Source organism: Hemitrygon akajei, chromosome 4 (assembly GCF_048418815.1).
Source record: "Hemitrygon akajei chromosome 4, sHemAka1.3, whole genome shotgun sequence".
Classification (NCBI taxonomy): Eukaryota; Metazoa; Chordata; class Chondrichthyes; order Myliobatiformes; family Dasyatidae; genus Hemitrygon; species Hemitrygon akajei.
Window position 1 is genome coordinate 171,510,538 of NC_133127.1, and position 14,435 is coordinate 171,524,972.

General features: G+C 40.7%; 1 protein-coding gene across 3 annotated transcripts in view; it reads right to left on the reverse strand.

The window, feature by feature from the left end:
• LOC140726949 (F-box-like/WD repeat-containing protein TBL1X) overlaps positions 1-14,435 on the reverse strand; it is a 367,315-nt gene that overhangs the window by 14,118 nt on the left and 338,762 nt on the right. For all 3 annotated transcript variants that reach the window (XM_073043994.1, XM_073043995.1, XM_073043996.1), the window contains 5 exons: positions 11,314-11,455; positions 8,840-8,903; positions 8,650-8,747; positions 8,129-8,189; positions 7,486-7,607 (listed from right to left, as the gene is read on the reverse strand). In XM_073043994.1, the coding sequence (XP_072900095.1) occupies positions 7,486-7,607; positions 8,129-8,189; positions 8,650-8,747; positions 8,840-8,903; positions 11,314-11,455 (487 nt within the window). The remainder of the gene's footprint in view (positions 1-7,485; positions 7,608-8,128; positions 8,190-8,649; positions 8,748-8,839; positions 8,904-11,313; positions 11,456-14,435) is intronic.

The window sequence follows — 14,435 nt, forward strand, 5'->3', positions numbered from 1 at the left end:
CTCAGCAATCTCCTCCCTAGCCTCCCACATAGCCTGGGTATATCTCGTCTGGTCCTGGAGACTTATCCAACTTGATGCTTTCCAAAAGCTCCAGCACATCCTCCTTTTTAATGTCTATATACTCAAACCTACTGTTACGTACCCATGACACGTGACAGTGGTGTACTTGTCACGTGACAGGTGTTGAAGCTATACTGGATTTGAGGTAATGGTCTTGTGATGGTGGAGTGATGTCATTTTCCTGCCAGTAGAGGTCATGTGACAGGTTTTTTTTTACAGGGTATAAAAGGAGGACCCCTCCCTGTGAGGAGGGGCAGTTCATGGCTGGATTTGCTATGTTGTGTTTAATGTTATGACGCAGTTTAGTTGAAAGATGAAGTTTTATTTAATGCCTAAAGTTTAAAAGGTCACTGCCAGCAGTTTCTTTATAATACTGCTAGTTGAGAATCAGTGGAGAGTGAAGATCGGAGTTCGGGTGTTAAAAGATTGAGGAAAGTCGATTTCGACAGTGAAACAGGTTCGACCTTGTTTGATCCTCATTCGGAAGGAATTCGTTGACTGTGCCCGTGTTAATCCCTGTGAATAGCAGAAAGGATTGGGAACAGTTGTGTAAAGGAAAGGTCAGTGCCTTTAAGCCGTTTCATTCTTCATCTTCCTAAATTCTTCGTGGGAAAAGTAGTTCGACTGGGAACCGAAGCAAGTCGACGTGAAAGAGAATTTAAATCGTCTTAAAAAGTCTCTCCCTTAAATGGACTGTAAGCATTTTGAAGTTTTGCAATACTACTTTGAAGAACTGTTTTTGCAACCTCGCTTTAAGAACTGTTTAAGCTGCCGCACAGCAGCTGATTTCCGGTTACGTTAGTGATTTGTTTACTTTTGGGGGTTTGTTTTTCAGTGTTTAATAAATGTTTTATTTGTTATAAAAACCCCTGCCTCACTCATATATTTATTGTTGCTGAATCCGTAACACTACTCAAACCAAAAGTCTTCCCTATAATCGCCAAGGTCCTTTTCCATAGTGAAAACTGAAGCATGGTATTCATTAAGTACCTCCGCTACCTCCTCCGGTGTAATACCCACTTTTCCACTGCCACACTTGATTGGTCCTGTTCTCTCAAGCCTTATCCTCCTGCGCTTCGTATACTAGTAGAAATCCTTGGGGTTTTCCTTAATCCTGCTCGCCAAGGCCTTCTCATGGACCTTTCTGGCTCACCTAATTTCATTCTTAAACTCTTTCCTGCTAGCCTTATATCTTTCTAGATCTCTATCATTTCCTAGTTTTTTGATCCTTTCGTAAACTTTTTTCTTCTTGACTAGATTTTCAACTGCCTTAGTACACCATGGATCCTGTACCCTACCATCCTTTCCCCATCTCACTGGAACATACCTGTGCAAAACACCATGCAAATATCTAATGAACATTTGCCACATTTCTGCCATACATTTTCCCGAGAACACCTGCTCCCATTCTATGCTTCCAAGTTCCTGTCTGATAGCTTCACATCTCCTCTTACTCCAATTAAACACTTTCCTAACTTGTTTGTCCCTATCCTTGTCCAATGCTATGGTAAAGGAGATAGAATTATGATCACTACCTCCAAAATACTCACCCACTGAGAGACCTGACACCTGACTAGGTTCATTTCCCAATACCAGATCAAGTACAGCCTCTCCTCTTGTAGGCTTATCTACATATCGTGTCAGGAAACCTTCCTGAACACACCTAATAAACTCCACCCAATCAAAACCCCTCGCTCTAGGGAAATGCCAAACAATATTGGGGAAATTAAAATCCCCATCACGACAACCCTTTATTACTACACCGTTCCAGAATCTGTCTCCCTATCTGCTCCTCGATGTTCCTATTAGTAATGAGTGGTCTGTTTCTAACTTCCACCCACAGAGACTCAGTAAACAATCCCTCCAATACTTCCTCTTTTTCTGCAGCTGTGACACTATCTCTGCCGCGCCCCCACCTCTTTTGCCTCCCTCCCTGTCCTTTGTGAAACATCTACAGCCTGGCACTATAAGTAGCCATTCCTGCCCCTGAGCTATCCAAGTCTCTGTAATGGCGACAACATCATAGCTCCAAGTACTGATCCACGCTCTAAGCTCATCCGCTTTGTTTACAATGCTTCTTGAATTAAAATAAACACATCTCAAACCATCAGTGTGAGTGCATTCATTCTCTATCACCTGCCTATCCTCCCTCTCACACTGTCTAAAAGCTTTCTCTATTTGTGAGCTAAATGCCCCTTCCTCCGTCTCTTTAGATCAGTTCCCAACCCCCAGCAATTCTAGTTTAAACTCTCCCCAATAGCCTCAGCAGACCTCCCTGCCAGGATATTGGTCCCCTTTGGATTCAAGTGCAACCCCTCCTTTTCGTACAGGTCACGCCTGCCCTAAAAAGGTCCCAAAGATCCAGAAATCTGAATCCCTGCCCCCTGCTCCAATCCCTCAGCCACGTAGTTATTCTCCACCTAACTCTATTCCTATGCTCACTGTCACGTGGCACAGGCAGTAATCCCGAGATTACTGTCTTTGAGGTCCTGCTTCTCAGCTTCTTTCCTAACTCCCTGTAGCCTGTTTTCAGGACCTCCTCCCTTTTCCTACCAATGTTGTGGTTATGTACCACAACCTCTGGCTGTTCACCTTCCCGCTTCAGGATATCGTAGAAGCGATCAGAAACATCTCGGACCCTGGCAACTGGGAGGCAAATTACCATCCAAGTTTCTTTCCTGCGTACACAGAATTGCTTGCCTGCCCCCTAACTACAGAATCCTCTATCACTGCTGCCATCTTCTTCCTCTCCCTACCCCTCTGAGCCACAGGGGCAAACTCTGTGCCAGAGGGGTGGCCACTATTGCTTCCCCCAGTTCCCCCCCCCCCACAAAAGTACTTAAATAGGAATACTTAACATTAAGGGGACAGCCACAGGGGTACTGTCTAGTATCTGACTCTTGCCCTTCCCTCTCCTGATACAAATTTTAAAAGAACAGAAGATAGAAAAGATATGTAAAACGGAAAATGTTACGATATTCATGGGGGATTTCAATATGCAGGTAGATTAGAGAAAAGGATTAAGTAGCATATCTATGTACGAGATGGCTTTTTAAAACAGCTTGTGGTTGAGTTCACTGGGGGAAAAGCAATTCTGGATTGAGTGTTGTGTAATGAACCAGATTTGTTTAGAGAGTTTAAGGTAAAGGAACCCTTTCTTTAAGAAGTTGGTACAGGGGCTACAGAATCCACACCACCAGGTTCAGGAACAGATATTACCCCTCAACAATCAGGCTCTCGAACACTGAAGAAATCTTCACTCAACCCACCATTGAACTATTCCTGCAACCGATGGACTCACTTTCAAGGACTCTTAATCTCATGTTCTCAATATTTATTGTTTTTATTAATTGTTATTATTTCTTTTTTCTTTTGTTTACTGTCTTTTGCACATGATTATATGTCCATCTTGTTGGTTGTGGTCTTTAACCGATTCTACTATGTTTCTTGGATTTACTTTGTTTGCCTGTACTATGTATTCTGCATGGAGGCCGGTGACCAGTGGTGTGCCTAAGGGATCTGTTCTGGGACCCCTACTCTTCGTGATTTTTTTACATCACCTGGGTGAGGAAGTGGAGGGATGGGTTAGTAAATTAGACCATAAACCAAAGGAGCAGAAGTCAGCCATTCAGCCCATCGAGTCTGCTCCGCCATTTCATCATGAGCTGATCCAATCTCCCCTTTAGTCCCATTCCCCCGCCTTCTCACCATAATCTTTGATGCCCTGACTACTCAGATACTTATCAATCTCTGCCTTAAATACACCCAATGACTTGGCCTCCACTGCCGCCTGTGGCAACAAATTCCATAAATTCACCACCCTCTGGCTAAAAATTTTTTTTCGCATCTCTGTTCTGAATGGGCGCCCTGCAATCCTCAAGTCATGTCCTCTTATACTAGACTCCCCCACCATGGAAAACAACTTTGCCACATCCACTCCGTCCATGCCTTTCAACATTCGAAATGTTTCTATGAGGTCCCCCCTCATTCTTCTAAACTCCAAGGAGTACAGTCCAAGAGTGGTCAAACGTTCCTCATATGTTGACCCTCTCATTCCCGGAATCATTCTAGTGAATCTTCTCTGAACCCTCTCCAATGTCAGCACATCCTTTCTTAAATAAGGAGCCCAAAACTGCACACAGTATTCCAAGTGAGGTCTTACCTGTGCCTTACAGAGCCTCAACATCACATCCCTGCTCCTATACTCTATTCCTCTAGAAATGAATGCCAACATTGTATTCGCCTTCTTCACCACCAACTCAACCTGGAGGTTAACCTTAAGGGTATCCTGCACGAGGACTCCCAAGTCCCGTTGCATCTCAGAACTTTGAATTCTCTCCCCATTTAAATAATAAATTATTTCTTCTACCAAAGTGCATGACCGTACACTTTCCGACATTGTAATTCATTTGCCACTTCTTTGCCCATTTCCCCAATCTATCCAAGTCTCTCTGCAGACTCTCTGTTTCCTCAGCACTACTGGCCCCTCCACCTATCTTTGTATCATCAGCAAACTTAGCCAGAAAGCCATCTATTCCATAATCCAAATTGTTGATATACAATGTAAAAAGAAGCGGCCCCAACACAGACCCTTGTGGAACACCACTGGTAACCGGCAGCCAACCAGAATGAGATCCCTTTATTCCCACTCTCTGGTTCCTGCCAATCAACCAATGCCCTATCCACGTATATAACTTTCCCGTAATTCCATGGGCTCTTATCTTGTTTAGCAGCCTCACGTGCGGCACCTTGTTAAAGGCCTTCTGAAAATCCAAATACACAACATCCACTGCATCTCCCTTGTCTAGCCTACTTGTAATTTCCTCAAAAAATTGCACTAGGTTTGTCAGGAAGGATTTTCCTTTAAGGAAACCATGCTGAGTTCTGCCTATCTTGTCATATGCCTCCAGGTACTCCGTAACCTCATCCCTGACAATCAACTCCAACAACTTCCCAACCACCAATGTCAAGCTAACAGGTCTATAATTTCCTTTTTGCTTCCTTGCCCCCTTCTTAAATAGCCGAGTGACATTTGCAATCTTCCAGTCCTCCAGAACCAGGCCAGAATCTATCGACTTTTGAAAGATCATTGCTAATGCCTCCGCAATCTCCACTGCTACTTCCTTCAGAACATGGGGGTGCATTCCATCTGGTCCAGGAGATTTATCTACCCTTAGACTATTCAGCTTCCTGAGTACTTTCTCTGTCGTAATTGTGACTGCGCGTATTTCTCTTCCCTGACACCCTTGAATGTCCGGTATATTGCTGATGTCTTCCTCAGTGAAGACTGATGCAAAATATTCGTTCAGTTCCTCTGCCATCTCCTTATTTCCCATTACAATTTCTCCAGCATCATTTTCTATTGGTCCTATATCTACTCTCACCTGTCTTTTACTCTTTATACAAATTTGTTGATGACACAAAGGTTGGGGGTGTTGTGGAAAGTGTGGAGGGCTGTCAGAGTTTACAGCGGGACATTGATAGGATGCAAAACTGGGCTGAGAAGTGGTAGATGGAGTTCAACCCAGATAAGTGTGAGGTGGTTCATTTTGGTAGGTCAAATATGATGGCAGAATATAACATTAATGGTAAGACTCTTGGCAGTGTGGAGGATCAGAGGGATCTGGGGGTCCGAATCCACAACTGCTGTACAGGTTGACTCTGTGGTTAAGAAGGCATAAGGTGCATTGGCCTTCATCAATCGTGGGATTAAGTTTAAGAGCTAAGAGGTAATGTTGCAGCTAAATAGGGCCATGGTCAGAGCCCACTTGGAGTACTGTGCCCAATTCTGGTCACCTCACTACAGGAAGGATGTGGAAACCATAGAAAGGGTGCAGAAGAAATTTACAAGGATGTTGCCTGGATTGGGGAGCATGCCTTATAAGTATAGGTTGAGTGAGCTCGGCGTTTTCTCCTTGGAGTGATGGAGGATGAGAAGTGACCTGATAGATGTGTATAAGATGATGAGAGTCATTAATTGTGTGGATAGTTAGAGGCTTTTCCCCAGGGCTGAAATGGCTAGCATGAGAGAGCATAGTTTTAAGGTGCTTGGAAGTAGGTACAGAGGAGATGTCAGGGATAAATTTTTTACGCAGAGATTAGTGAATGCATGGAATGGGCTGCCGGTGGCAGTGGTGGAGGTGGAAATGATAGGGTCTTTTAAGAGACTTCTGGATAGGTATATAGAGCTTAGAAAAATATGGACTACGGGTAACCCTAGGTAATTTCTAAGGTAAGGACATGTTTGGCACAGCTTTGTGGGCCGAAGGGCCAGTATTGTGCTGTAGGTTTTCTATGTTTCATATGTTTGGTGTATATGGTGACATATTGGTAATTTGATAATAACTTTACTTTGAACTTAGGAAGTAGTGATTAAAATATGATAGAATTCACCCTGCAGTTTGAGAGTGAGAAGTTAAATTCAGATGTATCATTATTACAGTCGAGTAAAAAGAATTACAGAGGCATGATAGAGGAACTGGCTAACATTGATCGGAAGGGGACATTAGCAGGGCTGACGGCAGAACAGCAACGGTTGGAGTTTCTGGGAGAAATTTGGAAGGTACAGGGTAGACTTATCCCAAAGAAGAAGTATTCTAATAGAGGATGATGCAACTGCTGCTGACAAAGGAAGTCAAAGACAGCATAAAAGCAAATGAGAGGGCATATAATATAGCAAAAATTAGTGGGAAGTTAGAGGATTGGGAAGCTTTTAAAAACCAACAAAAGGCAACTCCAAAAACTATAAGGTGAGAAAAGATGAAAAGAAGGTAAGCTAGCCAGTAATATCAAACAAGATACCAAAAGTTTTTTCAGCAAAACATAATTTCTAACATCTTGCTCAAAAAGTGGTAGAAAACGATTGTGTTTTTACCTATTCAATGTCTTATTTATTAACATAGCACTGGATAAATTCATTATCCTAGTAATCACTTTATTGACTTGTGCAGAAAAATTACTAACCAAAAGACATTTGGACTGTACATGGATAGGAAAAGTTTACAGGGATATGGGCCATATGCAGGCAAGTGAATGGCTTAGATGGGCATCGTGGTTGACACCAACGAGATGAGTCAAAGAGCCTGTTTCTGTGTTCACCATCAGCACCACACTACATTTACACCTCAAGGTAACATGTTCTATATGTTACATATCTAAATAGTTGTTAGCCTATTCCTCACTCTTAGCAAAAAAAAATACAAGTCCTCTTAAAAAAAATAACAGATGTTTGCTTAGAAGGTTCAGAAAATGTATTTGATAATAAAAGTTACACAGAGCAATAGATTCAGAAGAATTCCTTCAGATCAAAACTCCCTGCAAAGTATTATTCATTGTCAATAACATACAATATATAGTTGCTCTAAAGCTACGTAATGTCAGCACTGCACAAAAATATCATTAACCTCCACTGAAATTGTAACTTACAGTATGCCCTTGGAATGTTTTTACAGGACGGTCACAGCCAAGTCGGCACACGTGAATGCACATGTCAGTGCTGCAGGATGCAAATGTAGTGTTGTTCTGCCAATCTACATCCAAAGCAGGAGCTGCAAAAACAGCAAATGATTTTTGAAAGCAGAGAACTCCAAAGTTGAAGTCAACAACACATTACAAAACCAATCAAGTAGAACAAGGGGAATTCAGCTTTTTTAAAGAGTGTTCAGCTTCTTTTACTGTTATCATCAGGTCCTGCAATCTCATTGGAGATGTTTTTGCAGTGGAGAATCAGACAGTAATTATGATGTGATATTTTCCAATTGGTTTTGTTTCCTTGGCCATGCTCCCAATTCTGCACAGCCTCCTGTTCATATAGTTTATATTAGTTTGATGGTAAAAAAAAAACAAATTTTGAGACATAAAAGAATGTAGGTGTTGGAGTTTGGAGAAACAATCTGCTGGAGGAACTCAGTCTGCCAAACAACATCTGTGGGAGGAAAGGAATTGTCAACACTTCAGGTTGAAACCCTGCATCAGACAATGAAGACAAATCAGACTATCACAACTGAAATCCAAAGTAGATAATTAATGCATAATGGCTAGTTAAATATATAAAACTATTCCATCTTACCTGAATGAAATGGAAATTGTTGCTTAGCTTCACCTGTATGAGCATCCCAAATTATTGTTGTCTGAAGAGGAATAATGAAAAAGATATTACAAATTGGAAGCAAATTGGTTTCTTGTTTGATAAAGAATTATCAATTGACAATCAGCGGTTTACTTTCTTTTTGTTCAAAAAGTGAATTGATGCTGAAGATAATCATGGGAGATATAATGCTCTTATATGAAATATGTGCCTATGCCCAAATTCCTCCATACCATTGAGATTCAGTCTCATTGGTGATCTATATCAGGAATAAGCCATAGTGCCCAGGATATGACAGATGCCCTAGCTGGAAGAGGAAAAGAATCATTAATGTTGAGCTGTTGACATTCATTTGCCCATGACCAAGTTAGAGATCCACTGGCAGGATAATGAGGTAAAAATACAGCAGGCTATATGGTCAGGGATATGGAGAAAATATCAGCTAAAATAATTAAAAGTATGTTTTTAATTTTCTGCAAACTGGTCCTGAAATTTAATCTTACCTTATCAACTCCTGCACTGAGAATATAATTTCCCTTCTTGTTCCATTTTAAAGCAAATATGGGCCCTTTATGTTGTCCAAGGGTGCTTGCAAGATTGCCTGTGCAAAATAACATCCAACGTTTTTGATACAATTAGGTAAGAATCAGACATTTTACAAACCATAGATAACTATTTTTATTTATGACCTACCATCCTTTGTCCATATCCTAGCAAATCCATCATATGATCCAGTGGCCAAAAGTGTTCCGTCACTCTGTGAAAAAACAATCCTATCAGTGCTTAGCTCTCCTTTGTAAAAATTAAAGATAAACATTAGCTTTATTGGTCACATGGACATTGAAACATACAGTGAAATGCATCATTTGCTTCAAATCAGATCAGTGAAGATTGCACTAGGGGCTTCTGGTGCTAATATAGCATGCTCACAATTTACTAATTCTAATCGTACACCTTTGGAATATGGGAGGAAACTGGAGCATCTGGAAGAAACCCATGCAATCATGGGGAGAGGATACAAACTCCTTAGCGACAATGGCAGGAACTGAGCCCTAATCAGTGATTGCTAGCGCATGTACAGTAATTGCACTAACAACTACAATACTGTGCTACCTTCCTAACTTAAAATTTAAAAACACCTTTAGCATAATGAATACAAAAGGATAATAAAGATATATAATAGTTCCAGAAGTGGGTTAGAAAACTGAAGATGTAACCAACAGAGTAGATTTTGAAGTGACTAGGAAGCATTAAAATGGAGAATGATCCAGACAGATCAGAAAAACATCTGAATGCTCTGCAACCAAAGAATAGATAAAATGCACAGCATTCTGAACCAGGTCTGTTTCTACATATGAAATTGCACCTTGGAAGGACAGAACAAAGGGAAAATTCAAGGACGTTGAAGGTGCAATTCAAAAAGTAGTAAAGCAAAATTTAAGTCCCTTAAGATTGGAGTTAAATTTTAGATGGAGAGTAAAAATTAGTGATATCATAGAAATAGAAACACACAATTTTGACCAGCAATTTTACATAATATCTAAATATTAATGTTTGGGACACCCAAAAGGTCATGAAAGATGGCACCAGTGTAGAATGTTCCCTTGGTCAACATCTTCCAGATAGCTCACAAATATATTTTACTTCTTTTACATCTATTTTTCACCCTAAATGTGTTTCTGGGACTGTGAGAGTTTCAGCACCGACTGCCTGCCTTTTGATCACTGTGTCTGTGAGTAGCCTATTGCTGTGTGGCTCATGTGGCAGGTAGGTAAGCCTCTCTGCGTTTGTGTGGTGTCTCTCTCTTTCAATGAATCTTGGTGATAACAAAGGATGGTATCGTGGTTCTGCATTTATTGATTGCACTATTGCGTTTATGGATGTAGACATTTTCTGACTTTTGGTTTTCATACTCTGCTTTTTTATCACCTGTTCCTTTTCCACTTTTTGTGCGAGGAGAGGGTATATGGGGGTTGATGTTGTGTTGTTTTCTGTTAGTTTTTTGTGCAATGGAGGGGTTGCTTTTTGGGGGTCAATGTTCCTGTTCCGTTTTGTGCAGGGGGGAGAGGTTTTGACATGTTACAGAAAATCTAATGGCCAGAGAAAGGTGAGACCAAAACTGAATAAAATAGAGCAGGAAGTCAAGTTTGTTTGTGAAAATTAACGAGGTACAGTAGAAAGTGCAATACAGCACAGAATACCCTATTTTCAGTAGAGTATAAGATCACACTAAACATTCAGCTGAAATGCTCATGTTCCCACAGAACTCAGTACTTGACCCTGAATCCTTCAAAATGAGCCAAAATTCAGATCAATTTTGCTTCAAGGTTTGTGCCAACTTTTCTCATATCATATTTACAAATCCCATATTAATAATACTATTAGCATCTCCACTGTAGCTTCTAGTTCTGGAGGTATGCCAGATTACATCATAATTGCAGCTGTGGAGGATGGGTGTGGGCTGTAGCAAGTGTACTTACAAGATCAGTGTGTGGAACAGAATTTTACTCTAAGCAGAAAAAAAGTCTTTTAGCACAGTAATCTGCGATGTTGATGTACTAAGGCACACGTGCAATCAGTTTGCTTTGACTCATCACAGTGAGCTTGGAGTTTTTTTCCCTAGGCTTGTCCTAAATGCCCTTGAACTTCATCAATTAAATTAATGCAAGAAATTCCCTCTAGCAATGATGACACCCAAAAGAAATAAAAAGCAAGGTAATTGCATGCAAACTACCAACTCAATCAAATATTTATTTTTACATCAACAAAGGCAAGTTGAAAATTCAATTTCTGAAATACAATTTCTAGCTGATGACTGATATAAGGAGGAAGCTTTCACAGAATAACTTAAGAGGATTAGAAAGTGACTGATCATTAAATCTGAACTATATGGACATTACACTAACATTGCATGGAATGGTTGTTTAAAGAACTCTTGCCAAAGTAAGACATTATTTAGTGACAGGATGTTTTCAATACAGTAATATAAATGAAACAAATCACTACTTGTAATTCATTAACTCACAAAGACTACTTATTTGGGAGTACTACTTTTGATTCCTAATGATGTTCTTTTGAAAATTAAAGATTGAGTTAATAGTTAATAGATTTTAATTACAATGACTCACACAAGGTTACAAATTGATTTTATAATCATAGAAACTTACGTTCCAGTCGAGTGATGTAACATCCTTATTGCTGGGAACATCCTGTCCGCCCTCCCTGATACAATGCCTTAGTACTAATTGAGTAGGGCCACCATTGCTATTTTCATTGAGGTTCCATATTCTTGCAGTTGAGTCTCCAGAACTAGAAAGATGACAAATTACATTTTTTTTTACAAGTTATGAAGATTCATATTCCCCATCTTGGTAATTAGATGTCTGAAGCATTAATCTTTGAGCCCCCAAATTAAGAATTAACCAGGAAATCAACTCTAGAGGTAAATATTGTGACAGAGGTCACATCTTCATCCCTTTGTATCTTTCTATAATCATACATGGCTGACCACAGTACCTACCACCTTATCAATGCATGATTCATCTGGATAGAATTATACATATGTGCTTTTATTATTTTATTTATTTTTATTTTAGAGATGCACCATGGTAACAGACCCTTCTATCCAACTAGTCCACACTGCTCAATTACACCCATGTGTCCAACTAACTTACTAATCCACAACACTTGACTGTAAGAGTTGGAATGTTATGGTGAGGTTGTATAAGGCATTGGTCAGGCCGAATTTGGAGTATTGTGTACAGTTTTGGTCACCAAAATACAAGAAGCATATTAATAAGGTTGAAAGAGTGCAGAGAAGGTTTACAAGGATGTTGCCGGGACTTGAGAAACTGAGTTACAGAGAAAGGTTGAATAGGTTAGGACTTTATTCCCTAGAGCGTAGAAGAATGAGGAGAGATTTGATAGAGGTATATAAAATTATAATGGGTATAGATAGAGTGAATGCAAGCAGGCTTTTTCCATTGAGGCTAGGGAAGAAAAAAAACCAGAGGACATGGGTTAAGGGTGAAGGGGGAAAAGTTTAAAGGGAACATGGGGGGGGGGGCTTCTTCACACAGAGAGTGGTGGGAGTGTGGAATGAGCTGCCAGATGAAGTTGTAAATGTGGGCTCACTTCTAACATTAAGAAAAACTTGGACAGGTACATGGATGAGAGGTGTATGGAGGGATATGGTCCAGGTGCAGGTCAGTGGGACTAGGCAGAAAAACGGTTCAGCACAGCCAAGAAGGGCTAAAAGACCTGGTTCTGTGCTGTAATGTTCTATGGTTCTATGTTCTATCTTTGAAATGTAGCAGGTAAGAGGAGAACCCAGGCAGTCATGAGGAGAACACACAAACTCTTATCAAACAATCTGTATCACTGGCAATAAAATGGCATTATGCTTTAACACTACACCATTGTGCCACCTTTTATTATTTAAGATAGAAACAGAAAATACTCAGCAGTTCAGGCAAGAAAGAAAGAAGGACAGAATTATTGTTTCAGTTCAAGACACTTATTTTGAAAGGTATTTGACCTGGAAAATTAACTGCTCTACTTTTCACAGATTCTGCCTGATCTGATCTGGGTTTCCACAATTTTTGTTTTTATTTCTGATCACTAGCATCTACATTTTTAATTATTCTGCATTCTTACCTCTCTAGTTGCAGTTAGAGAATCATCTGCTATCGTTTTCCTTTCAGTCCCAAACTTTCATGATGGTCCCACTTGAGGATCTTTCCAAAACCTCCTTCCTCTTACCATTTCTACTTAATTAAGTACCTCCTGTACCTAATAAAGTGGCTACTGAGTAGATGTTTTTGGTCTTCTTCTGCTGTAGCCCATCTACTTCAGCATATGACATGTTGTGAATTCAGAGATGCTCTTCTGCACACCACTGTTGCAACACATGGGTTTTTGAGTTACCGTCACCTTCCTATCTGCTTGAATCAGTCTGGTCATTCTCTGACCTCACTCAATAACAAGGTGATTTCACTCACAGAACTGCTGCTCACTGGATGTTTTTCATTTTCACACCATTTTCTATCAATTCTAGAGACTATTGTGAAATAAATTGAATTGACTTTATTTCTTACATCCTTCATATAAATGGGTAAAAATCTTTACGTTACATCTCCATCTAAATGTGCAATGGGCAATTGATATGTAATTTATAATAAAAAATTATGTGTATCAGAACAGTCAATATAACATAGAAATACAATTGTATTAGCATGAATTAATCAGTCTGATGGCCCAGTGGAAGAAGCTGTCCTGGAGCCTGTTGGTCCTGGCTTTTATGCTGCGGTACCATTTTCCAGATGGTAGCAGCTGGAACAGTTTGTGGTTGGAGTGACTCAGGTCCCCAATGATCCTTCAGGCCCTTTTTACATACCTGTCTTTGTAAATGTCCTGAATAGTGGGAAGTACATATTTACAGTTGCACTGGGCTGTCCGCACCACTCTATACAGAGTCCTGCTATTGAGGATAGTACAGTTCCCACACCTGGCAGTGATGCAGCCAGTCAGGATGCTCTCAATTGTGCCCCTGTAGAAAGTTCATATCAAACTCCTTCAACTGTCTGAGGTGAATGAATCGCTGTTGTGCTTTTTTCACTACACAACCGGTATGTACAGACCATATAAGATCCTCAGTGATGTGTACGCCAAGGAACATAAAGCTGTTCACCCTCTCAACCCCAGATCCATCAATGTCAATAGGGGTTAGCCTGTCTCCATTCCTCCTGTAGTCCACAACCAGCACCTTTGGTTTTGCAACATTGAGGGAGAGGTTGTTTTCTTCACACCACTGTGTCAGGGTGATGACTTCTTCTCTGTACGCTGCCTCATTATTATTTGAGATTAGGCCAATCAGTGTAGTATTGTCAGCAAATTAAATTAGCAGATTGGAGCTGTGGGTGGCGACACAGTTATGGGTATATAGAGAGTAAAGGAGAGGGCCTAGGACACAACCCTGAGGGGCACCTGTGTTGAGGGTCAGAGGGGCAGAGGTGAGGGAGCCCACTCTTACCACCTGCCAGCGATCTGACAGGAAATCCAGGATCCAGCTATAAAGGCAGGATGAAGGCTGAGGTTTTTGAGCTTCTTGTCGAGCCTGGAGAGAATTATGGTGTTGAATGCTGAACTGTAGCCCAAGAACAGCATTCTCACATAAGCATCCTTCTTCTCCAGATGTGTAAGGACGGTGTGTAGAGCTGTGGCTGTTGCGTCATCTGTCGATTGGTTGTGTTGGTAGGTGAATTGTAGGGGTCCATTGTGGGTGGTAGCA